General features: G+C 45.1%; 1 protein-coding gene across 2 annotated transcripts in view; it reads right to left on the bottom strand.

Annotated features, from left to right (window-relative positions):
- Positions 1-25,211, bottom strand: part of LOC123771894 (solute carrier family 4 member 11) — a 427,825-nt gene that overhangs the window by 52,685 nt on the left and 349,929 nt on the right. For both annotated transcript variants that reach the window (XM_069324327.1, XM_069324328.1), the window contains exons 4-5: positions 23,068-23,100; positions 810-894 (exon numbers count right to left, since the gene is read on the bottom strand). In XM_069324327.1, coding sequence (XP_069180428.1) covers positions 810-894; positions 23,068-23,100 — 118 coding nt within the window. The remainder of the gene's footprint in view (positions 1-809; positions 895-23,067; positions 23,101-25,211) is intronic.

The raw sequence follows: 25,211 nt of genomic DNA, 5'->3' as shown, positions 1-25,211 counted from the left end.
AACATCCAGATTCTCGCCCAATTAGCATTACTGAGAATTCTTCCGTGAAGACTGCCGTCTGGGAGCAGGTGGGGGAGAGATGGGGGAGAGATGGGGGAAAGTGTGGGGGTGTAAGGAGAGGATAGTGATGAAGATGGAGAAATACTTCACTATCAGCATTCCCCCCCCCCCCCACACACACCATAAACAAAGGCCACACACCCACCAGTGACAATGCTGGAAGTCCCCAGACAGAACAAACTACCTTCCTTATCTTATCGTCTGTCTTTCATTATCCCACACTGTATGTGATAAGCTTTTGATAAGCTGATCACGATGGAGAGAGGGGGTAAGGGGTAATGGTGAGGGGGGGGGAACCAAGAGGAAGAGTAGGATTAAAAAAGGGGGTAGAGGGGGGGGCAGCGTCAATGAATGTTTGTAAATAGAAAGATACATTGTTATTGATTCATTGTAAACAACAATACATTGTCTATTGATTCATTGTATACAACAATGCATTGCTTATTGATTAATTGTATACAACAATTTATTGTTTATTGATTCATTGTATACAATAATGCATTGCTTATTGATTCATTGCATAACAGTGCATAGCTTACTGATTCATTATACAACAGTATAGAGTCTATTGGTTCATGGAACAACAAAATATAGGATATAGATTTAAGAACACAAAAGTGTATTATATAACTAATCTGCAGATTAATAGAGCATACCACGTATATGTATAGAGTATACCATGTATATGTATAGAGTATACCATGTCATAGTTTGTGAGAGGGGGGGGGGGGGTAGGAGAGTATACTCACAAAGCACATATCCAGGATTGGTCGTAGTCGAAACTGCCATTTTCAGAGCTGGCTGTCCCCTGGATAGTCCGGGCCAGCAGGTGAACTGTAGGGAGATAGAAAGACATCTGTTATTCACTGCTCAAACACCTGTGTTTACACTACGGGCTCACCATAGCCCGTGCTACTTGGAACTTTTTTCTTCCAGGTAGTCAATCTTTAACAAACAACAACCTGTTTTTTAGGCTGGTGTTGTAAACCCGCTTCCCTCGTACTTCACCCTGACTACCCTCTTCACCCCCTGTCCCAACTATCACCCGAATCATCAACCAGTTGATGAGTTATCACGTGATTCATCAACTCGGGTGATAACTAACGAATTATCTACATATATAATAACGGCTTTGTTGACACTAATAGTTAGGGAAGTTCTAAGCGTTAATAGAAACAATGGGAGGTTACCTCGAAGCTCAAGTGTGTTGAACAACAGTCAGCCGAGTCACCATGATTGGTGAAAGATGCACGGGTTTCGTAATTGGACAGGTAAATGCTTGATATATCCCAGGTGGGCTGTGAGGAAGGACACGAGTGGACGGAACTGTCAAGGGAGTAAGTAAGACGGCCTCTACCCCCAGCCTGTAAGATAGCCATCAACATGCAAGATCAACGAAGAAGAGAAGATATCGAATTGGGTAGATAACAGGTTCTTTCCCCTCAATGGCCTCCAAGGATAACACACAGCGGGTTGCTCCAAGCAACAGTCTGTTGGACCAAGTTCTCAAAGCCTGGCCGGGCTTGGGGAATATGGAACAACTCCCAGAACTCTCATCCAAGTACAATCCAGGACTGTACAAGGACATGTCTTGTTCTTGATATACGAGAACGACCTACGTGGACAGACTGCTCAGAAACATTGACGACACGACGACTCCGAAGAACTGCTTCAGGACGGGGTTTATGCTACACGACTGGTCTAACCAATGGATCCTTGATTCTAACCAACACACATACGACAAGGGGAAGGTGGCAGGCAATGCCACACCACCTGAAAGGGAGACAGTGTTAAGGCTCAAGGAGACAGCTTTCAGAACTAGGAGACAGCTTTTAGAACCAAGGAGACAGCTTTCAGAACTAGGAGACAGCTTTTAGAACCAAGGAGACAGCTTTCAGAACTAGGAGACAGCTTTTAGAACCAAGGAGACAGCTTTCAGAACTAGGAGACAGCTTTTAGAACCAAGGAGACAGCTTTTAGAACCGAGGAGACAGCTTTCAGAACCAAGGAGACAACTTTCAGAACTAGGAGACAGCTTTCAGAACTAGGAGACAGCTTTCAGAACTAGGAGACAGCTTTCAGAACCAAGGAGACAACTTTCAGAACTAGGAGACAGCTTTCAGAACTAGGAGACAGCTTTCAGAACCAAGGAGACAACTTTCAGAACTAGGAGACAACTTTCAGAACTAGGAGACAGCTTTTAGAACTAGGAGACAGCTTTTAGAACTAGGAGACAGCTTTCAGAACAAGGAGACAGCTTTTAGAACTAGGAGACAGCTTTCAGAACTAGGAGACAGCTTTCAGAACTAGGAGACAGCTTTCAGAACTAGGAGACAGCTTTTAGAACTAGGAGACAGCTTTCAGAACTAGGAGACAGCTTTTAAAACCAAGGAGACAGCTTTCAGAACTAGGAGACAGCTTTTAGAAACAAGGAGACAGCTTTCAGAACCAAGGAGACAGCTTTTAGAACCAAGGAGACAGCTTTTAGAACCAAGGAGACAGCTTTCAGAACCAAGGAGACAGCTTTTAGAACCAAGGAGACAGCTTTCAGAAGTAGGAGACAGCTTTTAGAACCAAGGAGACAGCTTTCAGAACTAGGAGACAGCTTTCAGAACCAAGGAGACAGCTTTCAAAACTTTTTCAGTGTCAGAGTGGTTGACAGATGGAATGCATTAGGCAGTGATGTGGTGGAGGCTGACTCCATACACAGTTTCAAGTGTAGATATGATAGAGCCCAATAGGCTCAGGAACCTGTACACCAGTTGATTGACAGTCGAGAGGCGGGACCAAAGAGCCAGAGCTCAACCCCAGCAATGAATACAGACACAGGTACCAACCAGTTGGGTACAGATACCCCCCCTCACCTCTTGGCAAAGTGGGATACGAACCCTACAAGACTGATCTCTGCAAGAACGCAAGATATAGTGTGCAATTTTACAAGATTTTCTCTCAACAAGAAGTGAAGCAACTTGGGGAGATGTGTGAGAGTTGAATCATAAGGTTTATTCTTTATTCACTCAGACAAAAACCAAGAAAATATATAATGGCCGGTATACGATAGGGAGTAGTTGTCCAGGGCTGGTGGAGTATTGTCCAGGGCTGGTGGAGTATTGTCCAGGGCTGAAGTGGAGGTCATTCACCGGTAAATACAGGTCATTCACCGGTATATACAGGTCATTCACCGGTATATACAGGTCATTCACCGGTAAATACAGGTCATTCACCGGTAAATACAGGTCATTCACCGGTAAATACAGGTCATTCACCGGTAAATACAGGTCATTCACCGGTAAATACAGGTCATTCACCGGTATATACAGGTCATTCACCGGTAAATACAGGTCATTCACCGGTATATACAGGTCATTCACCGGTAAATACAGGTCATTCACCGGTAAATACAGGTCATTCACCGGTAAATACAGGTCATTCACCGGTAAATACAGGTCATTCACCGGTAAATACAGGTCATTCACCGGTAAATACAGGTCATTCACCGGTAAATACAGGTCATTCACCGGTAAATACAGGTCATTCACCGGTAAATACAGGTCATTCACCGGTAAATACAGGTCATTCACCGGTAAATACAGGTCATTCACCGGTAAATACAGGTCATTCACCGGTAAATACAGGTCATTCACCGGTAAATGCAGGTCATTCACCGGTAAATACAGGTCATTCACCAGTAAATACAGGTCATTTACCGGTAAATGCAGGTCATTCACCGGTAAATACAGGTCATTCACCGGTAAATACAGGTCATTCACCGGTAAATGCAGGTAAATGCAGGTTATTTACAACTCGACACAAACGTGTCGAATTGTGTTACACAACTCCAGGAGAATGACTTGTAGTGGACACACTCAAGGTGACAACACGGCATGTTTACCATCCCTGAAGCCATGCTGGTGGTGGGTTACAAGGCTCTTGCCCTCCAGGTCCTCTATACGGGGCTCGCGAATCTTCTCCATCACCTTTCATGGTATACAAGTTAGGGGAAAACTAGCCTGTAGTTCAGTGCCTCTTGCCTGTGTGTGTGTGTGTGTGTGTGTGTGTGTGTGTGTGTGTGTGTGTGTGTGTGTGTGTGTGTGTGTGTGTGTGTGTGTGTGTGTGTGTGTGTGTGCACCACTCACGAAGTCTTAACAAATATCTGGGCCACATTGAGAGCGCTCACAATCGGCCCTTCTGAGTACTTCCGAATCCGGATTAAGTCGTTCTCGGTGCGCCGTCCGCGTAACCGTCGGCTTGAATACGGATTAAACAGCTTGTCCAATTACCGTATAAAAACCCAGACTCAATTAGGGATTTATTGCCGCATAAATGCCTCCATAAAATGGCCCTCAATGGTCCCCAATGAGCGCCAGCGGCCTGATTAAGCTGGACAAAAAAATTGGAAACATTTGCACACAAGATTTTTTTAATATTTAGGCAGCAAGTTAGGAGGTCGTGGGGGATAGCAGGTGTGTGCATGGGGGGGCCAGCAGGTGTGTGCATGGGGGGCCAGCAGGTGTGTGTGCATGGGAGATAACATGCCCCCCTTTCGTACATGATTGTTAGTGCTTATCGGTCTTTATTTTTGTGCATCTGCTTTAGTACCTCCAATGCGCTTGGACTATCTATCTCCAGTGTGTTCAGAGGTTCACTGGAGACAGTCGTATTGCAGCCGTTCGCTCATTTGTTGTCAGATGTGAGGGTTCGAATCCCCCTTGTGTGGAACGGGGTTTCCCCTCATCCTCCGGTTCTCTTCCCCTCACTCCCAGCATCCCTCATCTCCCCTCCCATAGACCTTATCTCCAGCTTCAGCACCTAACACCAGTTTCAGTCAATTTTGGTTACATAATTAGCTAGTAGGATATTCAGGTTTCCTTCGGAAGAGTGAATAAGTGTGAGTTTGAGCGCGAGGGCGTGCGTCGTGGTTTTAAGGGTGAGTGCTTGCTACGACGAGTGTGCACGCGTGTGCGTTGTGGTTTCGAGTGCACGTGCGCACGTGTGCTTGAGTGCGTGCAACAGTCGTGTATGTGAGGGCAACTCCTGATGGGGGCTTTTGCTTTATTCATTGTTACAGATCGGCAGTACGAGGCTCCTTGACGCATGCCCAGACCATGAGGTCGATATGTAGTCGAAGTCCGAGGAGTATGTGGCCACGCCTAACTTGACACACACACACACACACACACACACACACACACACACACACACACACACACACACACACACACACACACACACACACACACACACACACATAAGGGATAAGGGACTATCTGGGTGAAGTGCAGTGGGAGGAAGAAATTAGAGGAAAAACAGTCCAAGATATGATGGACCTAGTCATACAGAAATGCCAGGAGGCCGAAGAGAGATTTATACCAACGGTAAAGGGAAAAAATAAGAAGGAATATAATAACCCATGGTTTAATAGACAGTGTCAGGAAGCAAAAATGGCCAGCAGACGGGAGTGGAGGAAGTACAGAAGACAAAGAACAGAGGACAACAGAAGCAGATACAACAGAGCTAGGAACGATTACATTAACATAAGACGAACATCGGAAAGGGACTATGAGAACGATATTGCAATCAAAGCGAAAAAACAACCCAAGTTACTACACAGTCATATAAGAAGAAAAATGTCGGTGAACGACCAAGTGACAAGACTAAGGAAGACAGAGGGGGCATATACTGAAAGTGACAAGGAAATCTGCGAGGCACTGAATGCCAGTTTCCATGGAGTGTTCACTACCGAGCCTGAGCAGCTCCCATTGTTGGAAGGGGTTACCCTAGATGAAAGACTATCAGATATAGAGGTGACAGCAGAGGAGGTAATGAAACAGTTGACAACTCTAGATGCAACTAAAGCAGTTGGACCAGACAAAGTATCACCGTGGATACTAAAAGAAGCAGCACAGGCCCTCAGCGTGCCTCTGGCAATGATCTTTAATGAGTCACTTATGTCAGGAGAATTGCCCAGTTGCTGGAAGAAGGCAAATGTCGTGCCGATCTTCAAGAAAGGAGATAGGGAGGAGGCACTTAACTACAGACCTGTATCACTGACAAGCATCCCCTGTAAAATACTGGAAAGAATAATTAGGCTGCGACTGGTTGCACACCTGGAGAACATTAGGTTTGTGAACAAACATCAACATGGGTTCTGGACAGGGAAATCGTGCCTAACAAACCTTCTGGAATTCTATGATAAAATAACGAGGATAAGACAGGACAGAGATGGTTGGGCAGACTGCATATTTCTGGACTGCCAAAAAGCCTTTGATACAGTACCGCACATGAGACTGCTGTTCAAGCTCGAGAGGCAGGCGGGGGTGGGGGGAAAGGTCCTAGAATGGATAAGGAACTACCTAACAGGAAGGAGCCAAAGAGTTACGGTAAGGGGCGAGAAGTCGGACTGGCGAACAGTAACAAGTGGAGTACCACAAGGATCGGTGCTGGGACCAATTCTATTTCTTGTATATGTTAACGACATGTTTACAGGCGTAGAGTCCTACATGTCGATGTTTGCGGATGATGCAAAGTTGATGAGAAGAGTTGTGACAGATGAGGATTGCAGGATCCTCCAAGAGGACCTGAACAGATTGCAGAGATGGTCAGAGAAATGGCTACTAGAATTCAACACGAGCAAATGTAAAGTTATGGAAATGGGACTAGGAGATAGGAGACCAAAGGGACAGTACACAATGAAGGGGAACAGCCTACCTGTAACGACGCGTGAAAGAGACCTGGGGGTGGACGTAACACCTAATCTATCTCCTGAGGCACATATTAATAGGATAACGACAGCAGCGTACTCTACACTGGCAAAAGTTAGAACATCATTCAGAAACCTAAGTAAGGAGGCATTTAGGGCGCTTTACACTGCCTACGTAAGGCCAGTCTTAGAGTATGCCGCCTCATCATGGAGTCCCCATCTGAAGAAACATATAATGAAACTGGAAAAGGTTCAGAGGTTTGCAACGAGACTCGTCCCAGAGCTACGAGGGATGGGGTATGAAGATCGCCTGAGGGAATTGTGCCTTACGACACTAGAAAGAAGAAGGGAGAGGGGGGACATGATAGGAACGTATAAGATACTCAGAGGGATTGACAGAGTGGACATAGACGAAATGTTCACACGGAATAGTAACAGAACGAGAGGACATGGATGGAAGCTTGAAACTCAGATGAGTCACAGAGATGTTAGGAAGTTTTCTTTTAGCGTGAGAGTAGTGGGGAAATGGAATGCACTTCAGGAACAGGTTGTGGAAGCAAATACTATTCATAATTTTAAAACCAGGTATGATAGGGAAATGGGACAGGAGTCATTGCTGTAAACAACCGATGCTCGAAAGGCGGGATCCAAGAGTCAATGCTCGATCCTGCAGACACAACTAGGTGAGTACAACTAGGTGAGTACACACACACACACACACACACACACCGCCAGAAACCAATGGTCAAAGTGTCGCAGTCTTTGATTACATGATCGAGCTTCAAACCACGACCACAAAACATGGGATCAGGGAAAGGAATCTTAACTACATAAAATATAAGATAGTACGCGAAGATAAGAGAGTATTTAAACGAGTACAGTGAGGAAACTCAAGAGGAAAGACAATTCAGAAAATGAGAGATCGAATCAAGTGGAAATGCAAGGAGGCCGCTCACCTGATGGAAGAAGCTAAATATGAAAACAAAATTACAAAGATAGAAAAAAGACAATAAATAAGAAACTATTGTTACGAACATCCACTTACAAGTGAAAGAAAAATTACAATTATAACTAGTTAAACACCTGAGAGAGAATTAGGTTTGGAACCAACCTTCAACATGAACAAATCCACAAGGGCCCGTGACGAGGATTCGAACCTACGTCTGAGAGCATCCCAGACGCTGGCTTAATCGACTGAGCTACGACATGGTTAAAAGATTCGGTGTGTGCATGGAAGGCACATCAAAAAGATTCATTTGATGCATCACGCTATTGTGATTTATGTGTGTAATCACACATCATCATGTTTTCAACGAGGGGAAATCATGCCTAATAGACTTCATCTATTCTATGACACAGTAGGGAACATAGGACAAGGTTGGAGCACATTGTATATTTGTGGACTACCAGAAAGTCTTTGACACAGTACACCACGAGAGACACAACCTACACTGGTAAAAGTTGGACAATTATCAAGGCGGAAGGGTTTAGATGAAGGCTAGGACTCGTGCTCAATGCTGGCCATCACAGCCAGGACTCCCATCCTGTGCTAGCCACCATGGCCAGGACTGGCATCGATCGCATACAGTGTTATCCCTTGGCACCAAGGCCTGACTCACTCGGAGATCAGACCTATCCTCTCTGTCTGTCTGTCTCTCTCTCTCTCCGTAGGGTCACTCACTGTCTTCCAAAATAAGGGAGGAAATAGGGCCTCCCATGCACCCCCTATTATTCAACCACTTGGGACTGGACGGTAGAGCGACGGCCACGCATCATGCAGGTCAGCGTTCAATCCCCGACCGTCCACAAGTGTCTGGGCACCATTTCTTTCCCCCCCCCCCCACCGTCCCATCCCCCAAATCCTTATCCTGACCCCTTCCCAGTGCCATACAGTCGTAATACCTTAGTGCTTTCCCCTGATAATTAACTCCATCCGTCTCAGAAACTAGCCACGTATCCCTGTCTCGCCCTGTCCCGGGCTACTTCACCCGTCCCGACCTGTCTCAGCCACCACCCCCTGTCTCCCGACACCAATCGTGGGTGCCAACCGTCAATGGGACGACGACAGGTGGTCGTCATTGTGCCAGCTGTGAGGTACGACACATCACAGCTGGTTCCTGGGGCTGATTAATCCAGTGGTGGAGCCCAGGCTCCCCCAGAGAGACAGATCAGAAGAATGATGAGCTGCAGAATGATGAATTGGACTACGCGAGCGAAAAAGGCGATGAGAAATGTGGAGGAAAAATGGGAATGAGGGAATGAAGGATAAGAACGAGGAAGTAACGCATGAGGTTAAGAGGAAGAGAAGTAGATGAAATAAGTCACCCATCAGTGCCACAAGCCAGGTGGCACTGCCTGATAAACAAGCCACCCACCAGTGCCACAAGCCAGGTGGCACTGCCTGATAAACAAGTCACCCACCAGTGCCACAAGCCAGGTGGCACTGCCTGATAAACAAGTCACCCACCAGTGCCACAAGCCAGGTGGCACTGCCTGGTAAACAAGTCACCCACCAGTGCCACAAGCCAGCTGGCACTGCCTGGTAAACAAGTCACCCACCGGTGCCACAAGCTAGGTGGCACTGCCTGGTAAACAAGTCACCCACCAGTGCCACAAGCCAGCTGGCACTGCCTGATAAACACTCTGGCCCCAGCGGCCACACCCGCCCAGACCAAGCACAATCGCTTCCGCAGTCAACAAGAGACAGAAAAACATTTTTCAGTGCATGAAGAGCGAAGAGGAAGGGGGGAGGGGAGCAGGGAAGGGAGAGAGGGAGAGAAGGGAGGAGAATTGGGACGGAAAAAGGGTGAAAGAAAGGATAGGAGGGGGACTGGAGGTGGAACAGATAAGATAGCGAATATAGGGACCGAAGCTTTGTTTCGAAGCAGTCCAGTTCCATACCTGCTTGATGGGGTTCTGGGAGTTCTTCTACTCCCCAAGCCGGAGCCCAGGCTTGACTTGAGGGAGTTTGGTCCACCAGGCTGTTGCTTGGAGCGGCCCGCAGGCCCCACATACCCACCACAGCCCGGTTGGTCCGGCACTCCTTGGAGGAAACTATCCAGTTTCCTCTTGAAGACGTCCACGGTTGTTCCGGCAATATTTCTTATGCTTGCTGGGAGGACGTTGAACAACCGCGGACCTCTGATGTTTATACAGTGTTCTCTGATTGTGCCTATGGCACCTCTGCTCTTCACTGGTTCTATCCTGTATATCCTACTTTAACCTATCCTATCCATATCATACTTCACCGAACATCCTTATCTTAACTATCCTAACTTAACCCAACACATCATAACGATTAGAAAGCGAGCTGTACGAAACGTATGTTAATCATTTCACGGAACTCTAATCAACCAAATACAGCCAGTTACATAAGGGCGTTTACTCCTTGCTGAGCGCTCGTCAGACCACTGGGATTGGTGATTAGGTACGTGAGCCAGTGTATTGTGGACTGGGATTCTGCTGAAACTGATCTACTCGGTGGTCTGATTGGGTTAAGATGCAGTAGGTAAAATCGAGCCAATCAGCGTGCTGTATGGCTGATATGGATGTCTGTGTGGGTGTAAGGTGTGTGTGGTGTGTGTGGAGGTGTGTGTGGAGGTGAGTGGGGGGGTGTGGAGGTGTGTGGGGGTGTGTGGGGGTGTGTGGAGGTGTGTGGAGGTGTGTGTGGTGTGTGTGTGTGGTGTGTGTGTGTGGTGTGTGGGTGTGGGTGGGTGGGTGAGTGGGTGGGTGGGTGGGTGGGTGGGTGTGTGTGTGTGTGTGTGTGTGTACTCACCTAATTGTGCTTGCGGGGGTTGAGCTTTGGCTCTTTGGTCCCGCCTCTCAACTGTCAATCAACTGGAGAGTGTGTGTGTTGGTGTGTGGAGGTGTGTGGAGGTGTGTGTGTGTGTGTGTGTGGGTGTGTGGAGGTGTGTGTGGAGGTGTGTGTGGAGGTGTGTGTGGAGGTGTGTATGGAGGTGTGTGTGTGTGGTGTGTGTGGATCGCGCTGATGTAGGTCGCACCGTTGGGTTTCACAGAGGTCGTCAGGATAAGATTAAAATCTAAGATCAATACTCTGATATCGAGCGAGCCGTTCACTAACGACGGAACACACACACACACACCAAACCTGCCCAACCGTTACACCCAGCACCTCCCTACGTAGACCTTAGTAAGTCATTATATGACCTGTACGGTGTGGAAAACCGATGAATTAAACAAGCAAATTTTTTTGCCCACGTGAGATAGTCAACTATGGGTGGCAAACCCCGTAGAGTTTAACGACAGCGTTGCTCTGCTCATATAACCATTTCACACAAATATAACCCATCATGGTAGCAGATATAGAGGCAAAGTTCGCATGCCGCATGGAAGCTGAACTAGATCTTTGTATCCGCCATCTCTGTTTTGGCTATATTATTTTTCCAAAAATTGAGGTCTGATAGAAAAATGGCTAACTAGCTGTGGCAGGGGGCTAGCGTTACCTGTGGCAGGTGGCTACCGTTACCTGTGGCAGGGGGCTAGCGTTACCTGTGGCAGGTGGCTACCGTTACCTGTGGCAGGTGGCTACCGTTACCTGTGGCAGGTGGCTACCGTTACCTGTGGCAGGTGGCTACCGTTACCTGTGGCAGGTGGCTACCGTTACCTGTGGCAGGTGGCTACCGTTACCTGTGGCAGGTGGCTACCGTTACCTGTGGCAGGTGGCTACCGTTACCTGTGGCAGGTGGCTACCGTTACCTGTGGCAGGTGGCTACCGTTACCTGTGGCAGGTGGCTACAGGTGAGCATTCCAAAAGCAGATTCTGTTATCAGCAACTGGGTCATGACCTCACACACTGCATTACTAAATGTCCAATCATTAGACCTTTCAGACCTGCCGGTGTGAGGTCCCTGGAGTTTGACAATGACTTTATTACCTCTCGTGTGCTTGAGGATATCCTCATAATGCACCCAAAGTTCGCCAGCACAAGCTACTGATCACAAGCACATGTGTGTGATTCAACACAGTGATTTGGTGATTTGTTTATCATTCCTTTATAACCTGGTGTATGGAGGCCTGGTCGACGACCGGGCCGCGGGGTCACTGAGCCCCGAAATCACCTCAAGGTAATTTTATATAGTCTAGGGTAGCTACAACTATGTAAATATACCTAAAACTTAAAAAAAAATGATAACTAGTTCAGCTTATACTCTCAATTCGCCACATTGTAAAAAATGCAATGGTTTCGCCTATTTAGAAACTTATGAACCCAAGCAACCCACCTAACCTGACGAGGTCGATGAATAGAAAACAACAATATAGGCACAATCAAAGAACACTGTATAAACATCAGAGGTCCGCGGTTGTTCAACATCCTCCCAGCGAGCATAAGAAATATTGCCGGAACAACCGTGGACATCTTGAAGAGAAAACTAGACGGTTTCCTCCAAGGAGTGCCGGACCAACCGGGCTGTGGTGGGTATGTGGGCCTGCGGGCAGCGCCAAGCAACAGCCTGGTGGACCAAACTCTCACAAGTCAAGCCTGGCCTCGGACCTGGCTTAGAGAATAAAAAAAAACTCGTTTTTCTCCTCATATTTACATTTAAACTATCGAATTGGCTTCGGCAACTTCATCTAGTCTGCCCCACTCGTTTATGATAGAAAATATTCTTCTAACAGATGTGAATCACTTGTGTTTCCATTGATATGTCCTCTCGTTATGCTCTTCCCTACTTTGAACACTGCATCTATATCTAGTGCACCAATGCCTCGTAGTATCTTGGACGTCTTTATCATGTCTGCCATATTCGGTCTTCCCTCCAATTTAGTGAGAGAGGTCCAGTTGCTCAGTCTTCCTAACTAAGGATCCCATAGTTTAGGAACGTCTTGCTTGTTTTTAGAGCTTTTCTTGTTTTGCTTTGCCTTTCTTTAGATCTTTCTTTAGTTTATAAACAAATCCACAAGGGCTGTGACTAGGGTTCGAACCTACGTCCGAGAGGATCGAGTAGATGCGAAACCTCGTCAAGGCCCTTGTGGATTTGTTCATTTGATGCATCACGCTATTGTGATTTCTGTGTGTAATCAATTTATATTTCTTCGTAAATACCAAATTCACCATTGAGAGAATATCCACCTCCCTCATTCTGGTCACCTGCTTGTGTGTCAACATTAAAAAAGTCTCCAGAATGAATGAAATTTACGATAATATTGACCTTTAATTCCTGCGTTCTTGTTTCGTAGGTTTCAAAGTCTATTATTTTCATATTTAAGTCACTCAGAATGAACTATCGTGATTTTTTATTGATCTTTTCTTATTATAGTGTGTGTACTATATGTGTATGTGTGTACTATGTGTGTGTGTGTGTGTGTGTGTGTGTGTGTGTGTGTACTCACCTATTTGTGATTGCGAGGGGTGCGCGTGAGTGTGCGTGCACATGCGTACATACGTGCGCGCATGCTGATGGAAGATCAAGGTTGCTGGAGTGGGAATAACGATGGGGTTGGGGGTGTAGTAAGAATGAGAGAGGAAGGCAGTGTAGCGAGGGTCGAGTGACGCCAGCACCCCAGACACTCAAAATGATCACTTACGCAATATCCGGCAGCAGACGGCTTTCAGAGCCGGAGGGAGGGAGGGGGGAAAGAGCTATTTCGTCCGGCAGAGGCCGGTTTGGATTATCCGGAAAAGGAGAACGAAGAGAGGCTATATCCGGTTAAACAGGGGCATCAACCTCGCTAGATCGGAACATGGAGGAAGCAGTATATATATGGCTCGCGTTAGAATGAGGGCAGTGTGAGGGGGGGATGGGGCTGACCCCCTTCCCACAAGGTTGTCACACATTGAATTCACATAAAAGAAAGGTGGGGGGGAGGGGGGAAAGGAGGGGAGGCTGCACCCTGACAAGATGCTTGGTGTGTGATAAGAAACGAGAGATGTTTAACCATGAGAAAAAGGGAAAATTAGGCCTAAGCCTATCTACCCAGCCTACTAGCATTGCAGTATCAGTTAAATATTACACAACCCATCCTCCTGTTTAGATAGTACCTATTGTGACTATCGTCAATAGTTAGAATTCGTACCTACTTAGCTTTTAGATAGTAGTATACGAACTAGTAAGAAATTAAAAAAAAGTTTAAATATTCCTAGGCGTAGTATAGTACATATATGTACTATATTAGGCCTCAGATATCGCGTATTAGGCCTAGGAAAGTTAGGATAGTTTAGTTTGTCTTTGCAACATAGACAAATTTTTTCCGGTTTGTCCAAATTCAACAGTACCGATTTCTACTTTCTAATTTCGTCGTACGTCGGTATATGTACTATGGTGCTCATGGTTACTCTAAGTACTACCAAAACAGGAGGATGGGCTGTTTTGTGTGAATTTTCCTAACGGTTGATATATTTTATGCTTATATTTTTACTGCCATTACTCCCTCCATTAACCCTCCCTATCCCTTGCTCTAACCCCCTACCCACTCCTCCCCTCCAATGCCAACCCATCTCTCCTATTCTTACCTCTACCACACCTATCCCCCACTCCTCCGCTTCTCCTATCATCCTCCATCTTTCCTGCCTATTTTACATGTTCCTTGTTCCTCTTCATTAGCTTCCTTTCCCCCGTTTCTCCCTTCCACACCTTCCCCCCCCCTCTTCCAGTATCCCCACTTGTCAATATTGGTTTCCAAACTCAACTCTTCAGAAGCTGTTCAAACTGCAACTTTGATATCGGAGAATCAATGGGAAAAAATATTCCCCGCACATGGTGTGTTTTCGTATGCTAATCAGAGTAGGAACTGAAATTCAACCACCAGACTTCCTCAGGAAACTCTACTACCATACCCTTCTGGAAACTCTACTACCATGCCCTCCTGGAAACTCTACTACTATACCCTCCTGGAAACTCTACTACCACGCCCTCCTGGAAGCTCTACTACCACACCCTCCTGGAAGCTCTACTACCACACCCTCCTGGAAACTCTACCACCACACCCTCCTGGAAACTCTACTACCACACCCTCCTGGAAACTCTACTACCACACCCTCCTGGAAACTCTACTACCACACCCTCCTGGAAACTCTACTACCACACCCTCCTGGAAACTCTACTACCACACCCTCCTGGAAACTCTACTACCACACCCTCCTGGAAACTCTACTACCACACTCTCCTGGAAACTCTACTACCATACCCTCCTGGAAATTCGCGAATGGAAAAAAATATTCAGCTTATTTAGTTTATGTTTTGATTTGCATCTGCCAATATAAACGAAGTACCCACTATCTGGAGGTTCGTCAACTGGATAGATTAAACGTTCGATCAAAACGTTTTCAACCCTCCAGAAAAACAAAGTCGACGCTCCACCAACGATTTAGATCCATACTGCATCAATTTATCATTTAAAAACTTTGAAAACTCGTCCTGTTTTGGGTTGCCTAAACCATATAATTCCACAGGTATTCAACCATCCAGATCCACTTTCAACTGAGCATCCGAATTAAGGGTCTTCAATGTTCAATATTCAAATTCAAATCCATTCCACGTCAGGTTCGCCTGGTGGCATGTTCAAGTATCCACTCACAGAGACACTCAACTCTTTGTGAGTTGAGTGACTTTGAAATGTGAGTGTGGAGCTCCATAAATGAGAGTTATGGAGCACACTCACACTCCCAGCCAGGGGGCCCTCCCTCACACACTCCCAGCCAGGGGGCCCTCCCTCACACACTCCCAGCCAGGGGGCCCTCCCTCACACACTCCCAGCCAGGGGGCCCTCCCTCACACACTCCCAGCCAGGGGGCCCTCCCTCACACACTCCCAGCCAGGGGGCCCTCCCTCACACACTCCCAACCAGGGGGCCCTCCCTCACACACTCACAGCCAGGGCCCCACACTCACAGGCGACAACAGAAGCCGAGACAGTTCAGAGTGTGGAGTCCCTTCTTCGACTCGAACCTCCGTCAACACTGACCTTAGACGATTGACAATATTTGTAGAGTCTGTATTGTTAGTGGAGACCAAGACTGTTACCAGCATCCATCCCCAGAGTTGTAGTCCAGAGCTGGCGAGGGCTCCAAACTTATGTTCTAAAGCCAGGCTTGTCTTGTAATAACTTGATCTACCAAGCTATTACATGTAGCGGCCCACAGGTCCCACACAGCCTGGTTGATCCGGCACTTCCCACAGGGGAAACTGAGGACACCTCAGACATTCCGTTAGAGAGACCAGCACAGGACCCGACACACCTTCACCCGGCAGTTCCGAGTGCCTAATTAAGATGGCCATTAGCGTCCAGGACCTGCAGGTGGCACCAGTAATTACCTTCCTGTGTTGGGGGGGGCCAAGTCCCCCTCCCCCCTCTCCGACCACCACAGCACGCAGATAACAGAACAGGGGGCGACATGAAGCATGGAGATTACGACCCTACGATAACAGTATGGGGGGAGCTGGTCGTTCAAGAAGGGGGGAAGGGAGGTTAAGGGGGTAGAGGGGGTGAGGTTAAGGGGGTAGAGGGGCGAGGGGGTTTTAAAGGGGGCTTAGGGGCGAGGGGGGTTTTAAGGAAATGAGAGATATTCCTTCGCTTACACGTACGACTCTCATTAATCAATGCGATTTCCATCTCACGTCCCCTCCCCTTCTTTTTCCCCTTCACCCCCCTCCCTTAGTTCCCCTTACCCTCCTATCGCCCCTTACAGCCTCCCCATCTTTATCTCACTCCCCCCTCATAAAGAATCGTCCGCATCTCTGCATTTCCTCTCTCGCTTTCCGTATCTCACTTCTTCCACGCTTCCTCCCTCATTCCACCCTTGCTCCATCTTCCTCCCCCTTCTCTCTCTCTCTCTCTGCCCCTCTCCATTATCGGCCAGAAATCTTGCGCTTTCTCCTCCAGTCGAGAAATTTCCACGATCGGGAATTAGACTGTTATCTCCCTCTCGTACATATGTCCGTCGTCGCCACCATTAAATACTCAATTCCCTCCACAAAATCACTATAGATTTTGCTTATATATAGATTATATATTATATAGATTATAGAAGCCCCCATATAGCTTCCGTGTCCTTCGCTAAAGCTAAGATTTTTTTAAGGATGGGATGAGATGTTTTCAAAGAGACGTTTCTTAGTGATAAACATTACGTTAGTTTACGATCCAGTAAGTTCAGTAGAACTTCGGTTTCAACTCTTTTTACCCTGTTGTAGCTCAGTCGATTAAGGCAGAGTCTGGGATGCTCCCGGACGCAGGTTTGAATCCTCGTCACGGCCCTTGTGGATTTGTTCACTTGATGCATCACGTTAGTGTGATCTCTGTGTGTGTAATTACGTTACTGTGTAATATTGTTCACAGTGATTGGGATTGATTTAGTGCTTTTTAAAGTGTTGATCAGTTTTCTTTTTGGTTTCATTTCCAGAAATTTCCGGTAGCCACTTTAGTCTTTAAGACGATCTTATGTAAGACTTAATCCGACTCGTCGAAAGAAAATAGGTCACTTGCTTATACTGATGTTATTTTTGCCTGAACTAAAGAAAACGTGCTGCAGTTCTCCAACATCACACAAAACTCTTCATTTTCACTTGGTCTTATAAAAATTTCATTGGGTCACTGAAGACAAAAATGATTGTCACTTCCTCATCCGGCTAATCACTCCCTCGTTTCATGGAGTCTAAGAATATCCTCTTCTTTTAAAATATATATATATCAACCATGTCCCAATTTCTACAAAAAGTTTGGCTACGTAATACGGTTTAAATTCTCTATAAAACTAAGCCAATTCCTTAATATAAAAGAGTTATATTTCCTCACTAACGTCACACACAACTTCAACAAAGATCCAGTACAACTTTTGAACTTTTGAACATGCAGAAAACAACGAAAGGAGTTTGACAGAAGTGATCTTTCTCACAAGAGCCGTCTCAACCACTTTGGTTGGACGATAGAGCGACGGTCTCGCTTCATGCAGGTCGGAGTTCAATCCCCGACCGTCCACAAGTGGTTGGCCACCATTCCTTTACCCCACTGTCCCATCCCTAATCCTTATCCTGACCCCTTTGAAAAAGCTATATAGTCGTAATGGCTTGGTGCTTTCTCTTTCTCTTTCTCACATACTACTAAGAGTGAACACAACATACTGTTCACTTCTGTTCATAATAACACTGTACCACAATTAATACATATTAAAACCAGAAAAACTACATAATAATAAATGTATAATAATATACATAAATGTATACGGAAAGTGCAATAATGTATTAACCATGCGAGGATGATGAAAAGACGAAGAAATAGAGAAACGGATATCATAATTTAGAAAAAAGATATCATAATTTAGAAAGATGATATCATAATTTAGATAAAGGTTATCATAATTTAGAAAAAAGGATATAATTTAGAAAAAAGGATATCATAATTTAGAAAAAAGGATATCATAATTTAGAAAAAGGGATATCATAATTCAGAAAAAGGATATCATAATTCAGAAAAAGGATATCTTAATATAGAAAAAGGATATAATTTAGAAAAAGGATATCATAATTTCGAAAAAGATATCATAATTTAGAAAAAAATATATCATAATTTAGAAAAAAGGATATCATAATTTAGAAAAAAGGATATCATAATTTATAAAAAGATATCATAATTTAGAAAAAATATATCATAAATTAGAAAAAGGATATCATAATTTAGAAAAAAGATATAATAGAGAAATTGCTATCAAAATCAAAGCTTAGTAAAAAGTATATTATAATATAGCAAAAGGTTATATACAGATTTAGAAAAGGAGCATCAAAATTTAGAAAGCTATCAAAATTAACAAAAAAAAGGATATACACAAATTTAGAAAAAGAGGACATACACAAATGTCGATAAAGTATACACAACATTAGACCAAAAATAATAGAAAAGAAGGTGACTGAAAAGGCAGATCTCAAATGCTAAAAAAGAGCAAATTACGAGTATACTTGGACACGTAGGGAGGCCAGGGTCGGGCCAAGAGCTGAGGGACGACCATCTGTGTAGAGGGAGAAGATAGATAGATGGTTAGCTAGCAAGAGGGAAGAGCAAACCATAGAAGGCTATCTACCTAAGAGGCAGGAGGCAGCCCACAGGTCCTATATATATATATATATATATATATATATATATATATATATATATATATATATATATATATATATATATATATATATATATAAATATATGTAGATGTCTGGTTTCCAATTGACAGGTAAGGAGATGGAAGTTCAGGTGAGGAGTTAGAGTAATATGTAGATGGAGAGCCAGACTCCGGGTGAGATAAGTGAGGTTAAGTCTGACGGTAAAGACCAACGCTTGGGGTGAGTGATGCTGAGTAAGAGCAAGGCTAAGTCTTTTTTTCAAGTCTTATAACTGCAATCTTTTCCAAGTCTTAACAGGTCAAAGGGTGAAGTAAGAATGGGGTAAAAAGGCTAAGATAAGAACCTAGAGGATACAAAACAGACTTGTGATTCAGTCTTAAGACTCATTTAAGCTTCTAAGTCTAAGTGGGACATGGGGTAGAGAGAAGGAAATGAAAAAAATATTGAAAAATTATGCTTGAGGAAAGTCTAAACTTGAAGTTTGGAACTACGTTGTTATTTAAAGACTAGGGGCTAGATTAAGGCTGAAACTAGGGAAAGGATGTTTTGGACTTCTCGTTTGATAAGTCCAGATGAAACTATGACTTGACAAAGGGAGTGTGTAGGCCATCCTAAGTGTGTGTGTGTGTGTGTGTGTGTGTGTGTGTGTGTGTGTGTGTGTGTGTGTGTGTGTGTGTGTGTGTGTGTGTGTGTGTGTGTGTGTGAGAGAGAGAGAGAGAGAGGAGATTAGTTAGTATTTAGTAACAGTTGATTGAGAGTTGAGAGGCGGGCCGAAAGAGCAAAGCTCAACCCCCGCAAGCACAACTAGGTAAATACATCTAGGTGAACACACACACACACACACACACACACACACACACACACACACACACACACACACACACACACACACACACACACACACACACAACTGTCCAAGATGGCCGCAAGTCGAGGAGGACGAAATAGCTCAATACCTGAGATTAGACTTTTCAAAATGCAAACTCTGGTGACCAACATTTAAACGAGTTTAGGCAAAAGTTGTGTTACATTCTTGGGCTTAAAGACCAGAACATTACGACCGCCCTGTCACAGGACCAAGAACATTATATATATATAAACTCACTTTCCTTGAAAGGAAATACGAGCCTAATTTGCATATCAGGAACATTCAGATAAGCTCAAGATTTAGTTACACTCTGGGTGGGGGGGTTTGCGATGACAACTCCGCGCCATTCGACCTGTTTAAACTCCCCAACGCCGTAATGGTCCAATTACGAAGCCATTTGGGCATTAATATTAGTTAGTGATGTGGGAGGCAGTTTGATAGGTTGTTACAACGGGGCCCAGGCAGCCAGGAGTGGTTATAGGAGCTTCTAAATCATACTTGTCGTCTCTCTGGCTTAATGCTGAGGTACCCCTACGTAGAGAGAGGGAGAGAGGGAGAGAGGGAGAGAGGGAGGGAGAGAGGGAGGGAGGGAGGGAGGGAGAGGGAGGGAGAGAAGGAGAGAGGGAGAGAACTCACCTGATATATACAAACGTGATACTGAGAGGGGAAAGTATGTCAATAATTAGTGTTGGCAATGTTCTCTTATGAGGACATATTGATCTGATGGGCAGTGAGGGGACATGATCTGAGGGGCAGTGAGGGGACTTGATCTGAGGGGCAGTGAGGGGACATGATCTGAGGGGCAGTGAGGGGACTTGATCTGAGGGGCAGTAAGGGGACTTGATCTGAGGGGGCAGTGAGGGGGGGGGACTTGATCTGATGGGCAGTGAGGGGACACTTGATCTGATAAGCAGTGAGAGGACTTGATCTGAAGGCCAGTGAGGGGGGACTTGATCTAAGGGACAGCGAGGGTGTTGACCCAATGGAAGGGGGAGCAAGTGTTGACCTAAAGAGGGGGAACATGTTGTGGAGCAAGTGAGAGCATGTTGACCTGAGGGGAGCAGGAACATGCTTGTCCGAGAGGGGAAAATGAGAGTATTGATCGAGAGGATTTAACTGAGACAAATGCTCTCTGTTTTACCGCCAAGAAATCGAACACAAGTTTCGAACAGCTCCCAAACTTTGCTTTCCAACGGGACGGAGCCGTCGTGTTGAGTAATGGCATCATCCGTTATCACTGATAACGGCTATCATCCCGCCAGTGGGGGGGGGGTCCCGTAGCACAGTGGTCTACAGACTCGGTTCACAACCGGGTGACCCCGATTGGAAATCCCAGGGCGGGTTAAAACACTTTGGCTTACTTTGTGCGCATGCTTGGGGGGGGGGGATGGGCACGTTTCCTTTCACCTGATGCACCTATTCACCTATAGCGTGAGCTACGAAGCTGTTGCGGGTGGCATCTCTGGGGAGGTCAGCACTTTTCCCAGGGGACGGGTTCTAGATAAGCCCAGGTACAGGCTTCCTGTCCCAGACAACTTATGTTAAATAACCCTCATGTACCCCCACTGCAGTGGCCCACACCCACACCTGCAGTGGCCCACACCCACACCTGCAGTGGCCCTACACCTGCAGTGGCCCACACCCACACAGGCACACACCAGTGCCTCGCCCCTCCTACCAAAACTGCATGTAAATCTTGCTCAATAAAAACACAAAGTCCCACTAGGCCCAGTAACTCTGCCTCTCCAAAAACAACCTTTTAGTTATTGCTTTAAAGGAAAAAAGAGTTATAAAAGCCACCAAAAGCACCAGCCACATTGTCGAGTCGAAATATTCACCGTTCGCAAGTGCCATGATTTGGTTTCAATACAGTTTCGAGAATTTCATCTTGGCCTTAAAGCCTATATCAACCTCTGGAGAGAGAGAGGGAGAGAATTATCAAAGTAAAGCACTAAGTCATTACGACTATATAGCACTTGGAAGGGGTCAGGATAAGGATTTGGGATGGGACGGTGGGTAAGGAATGGTGCCCTAGCACTTGTGGACAGTCGGGGATTGAACGCCGAACTGCATGAAGCCAGACCGTCGCTCTACCGTCCAACCCAAGTCCCCTCTGGAGTGTCATCAAGGCAGTCAAAACAACTAACCTGGACGTTTGGTGTAGGAGGGCTGGTCGAGGACCGGGCCACGGGGATGCTAAGCCCCGAAACCATCTCAAGGTGGTACTTGAAGGCTAACAACCTCTGGAGGGTTATTAAGGCAGCCACACTAGCCTACTGGCCATCTAACTACTACATATCTACGTCAGGCAGCTCATCCTCCAGTTTTGGCAGCACTTATAGTACTTATACCATAGTACAAATACCAACTTACTACGCAACTAGAAAGTACAAATCCGTATTGAAATTGAATTTGGACAAACCGGAAAACGATTTTCTACTTATGTGTCAAAGACGAACTAAATTAACCTAACCTAACCTTCTTAGGCCTAATACACGATATCTGAGACCTAATATAGTACATATATGTACTATATACTAGGCCTAGGAATATATAAGCTTTTAGCTTCAGTTTTTTAGACTATGAAATGAATAGTACAAAATTCGACTATCTAATCGCTTAATATGTCAATCTTTGTACTATGGTGCATATAGTTACAAAAATTACTAATAAACAGGAGGGTAGTTTAACTTCAGCGGTGAATATAATCCAAGACTATACAAACCTCTCGGTATATATACACCCAGAAATGGGATGTATATACACTGAGACGTATATCCATACACCATATATATATATATATATATATATATATATATATATATATATATATATATATATATATATATATATATATATATATATATATATGTCCCTGTGAACCAATCGTGAATGAGGGGTTTGATTGGCAATTAACGTTGATTAACAGGAATTGGAGGCGACATGTTATTGATGTGGTTAGTAGTTTGGCTGCTGAGATGGGTTGGTGTCCGCTTAGGCACCACATCTGCCAGGGTGCCTGGCCAAACCTGCCAGGGTGCCTGGCCAAACCTGCCAGGGTGCCTGGCCACACCTGCCATAGTGCCTGGCCACACCTGCCATGATAACTAAGTGCAGGAAGCTAAAAAATACTTCACACCTTAATGTCTACATTTCTCCTCATAGTAGCAAGTTTTGCAGCTTCGTCTGCAATGTCATTTCCTATTATTCCCACATGATGGGATTATCGTTAACAAACGCCTAGACTAACAACAACACAGGCCTAATTTAGTGGCAAACTAGACCCAAGTGAGCACAACAGTACTAGTTAGAGCAACCTAACAAGCGGGTGTGTTAGTTAAGCAAGAAGTGCCATACAGAAAACATAAAAGATCAAACCTTTGCAGAGACTGTCCTTCTCATTTGATCCAGCTGGAAAAAGAAAACGGGAAGTTATGTTAGAGGGGAAACAACAGAAATATGGGGTCCTCCTTGCCTCGTTATCCCCCTCCCAGGACTAACAGTGTCTTAGGGAGAGGCTGTTCTCAGTGACTACCTCCTTCGTCCTGGGAGGAAAATGATATAGGAGGAAGTAAGAATTTTATAAACTTAGTATAACTAGTTTCTACAAAATTATATATATATATATATATATATATATATATATATATATATATATATATATATATATATACAGAGGGGAAATGCGCACTGCATCCAGGGTTCCTGCCCGCCATCTGAGGAGCTGGAGGAACTCGACAACCTATGACAACCATCTTTGTAACCCATATGTAACTCCTTTTTTGTAACAAAGTTCAAATAAAGTAAATATATATGTGTACATACAAAAGAATGGGGGTGGTAGGAGAAGATAATATTAGTGTTCAGTGAGAAGCCACAAGGTCTCCTCTGAATACTTTTTATTTTCTTCTCCGAGGCTATGGGTCCCCACATTGGCACCAGAGGTGGTACCCTCACAAAATAAAAAAAAAAAATATATATATATATATATATATATATATATATATATATATATATATATATATATATATATATATATATATATATATATATGTCGTGCCTAATAGCCAGAATGCACTAATTGGCCTAGTATGCAAGGCCCGATTATCTACTATTCAGAGAGAGAGAGAGAGAGAGAGAGAGAGAGAGAGAGAGAGAGAGAGAGAGAGAGAGAGAGAGAGAGAGAGAGAGAGAGAGAGAGAGATAAGAGAGATAAGAGAGATAAGAGAGAGTTAAACCGTTTGACCAATCAAAATGTGTAAATTTAATATACCTGAAAAAAACATTTTTTTCAAATTCTCAAGAATTTACATTTACAATGATTAACTTCAGGGAATGAAAGCCAGTTTAGAAATGTAAACAAATTGGTAAATAAAGCCCATTTAGGGACTGAAAATACCCAGTTAAAGAATGGATACCAATTAAGAAATGAACCACCCATTTAAGGGGCTAATGGCCAATTAGAAAACACAGGACAGTTTGGTAATGTACAAGATAATTGTGTTCATTTACCAGGCGGCAGTTTAAGTGGGGAAAAAAATCTGCCTTTTCTGAAAGTTTAATGCTGAATTCCCACGCAAACACCTACCTTTATCTGACAGGTGTTTGACTCCCGGAGTTATTTCTGGCACGATTAAATAGCTCACATATTAATTACCCTTCGCCAGGTATTCAGAGACCTGCTGAGCTCAGCAGCTCGTAGCAGCTGTCTAACTCCCAGGTACATATTTACTGCTAGGTAACAGGTGGGGGGAAAAATCAGGGTGAAAGAAGCTCTGTTCAATTGTACCTGCCGGGAATCGAACCCTGGGCCCTTAGGGGAGTTTACCTACAGCTTTAAGCATAGAGTTGGATGTGGGGTCTGGGTGGTGCGGGGCGTGGATGTGTGGTGGTTAATGGACTTCAATCCATACAACTGCAATGTTATCAAGCTACAGTAGGGGATGAGGAGGCAACGCCCCACTTATGAGAGAGAGAGGCATAAACGCCCCATAAGAATTTTGTAAGCCTCTAGGTCCTTATTCCACTTTCAAGACAAGGGAGGCTAGGTCTAAGCACCACCTAGCACCTGGGAACTACCTCTGGCCTGGAACCCAGCAGGGAGTGGGGTCATGGGGAGTGGGGTCGGCTGAGCGGACAGCACGCTGGACTTCTGATCCTGTGGTTCCGGGTTCGATCCCGGGCGCCAGCTAGAAACAATGGGCAAAGTTTCTTTCACCCTATGCCCCTGTTACCTAGCAGTAAAATAGGTACCTGGGTGTTAGTCAGCTGTCACAGGCTGCTTCCTGAGGGTGGAGGCCTGGTCGAGGACTGGGCCGCGGGGACACTAAAGCCCCGAAATCATCTCATCTCAAGATGGGTGAATGAAGGGGACGATGAAGGCAGGGAAGGGCGGTGAAGGCAGTAAGGAACAGTGAAAGCAGTGAAGGCAGCGACCGACGCCGCCAGGGGGACATCCCAGCTTTAAGCTGCCAATGGTCTAGGACAAGTGACCGAAATCCAACGAGATTCAATCAGTTTTC

This window comes from Procambarus clarkii, chromosome 14 (assembly GCF_040958095.1).
Source record: "Procambarus clarkii isolate CNS0578487 chromosome 14, FALCON_Pclarkii_2.0, whole genome shotgun sequence".
NCBI classification, from domain to species: domain Eukaryota; kingdom Metazoa; phylum Arthropoda; class Malacostraca; order Decapoda; family Cambaridae; genus Procambarus; species Procambarus clarkii.
This window is presented reverse-complemented; position numbering and strand designations above follow the sequence as displayed.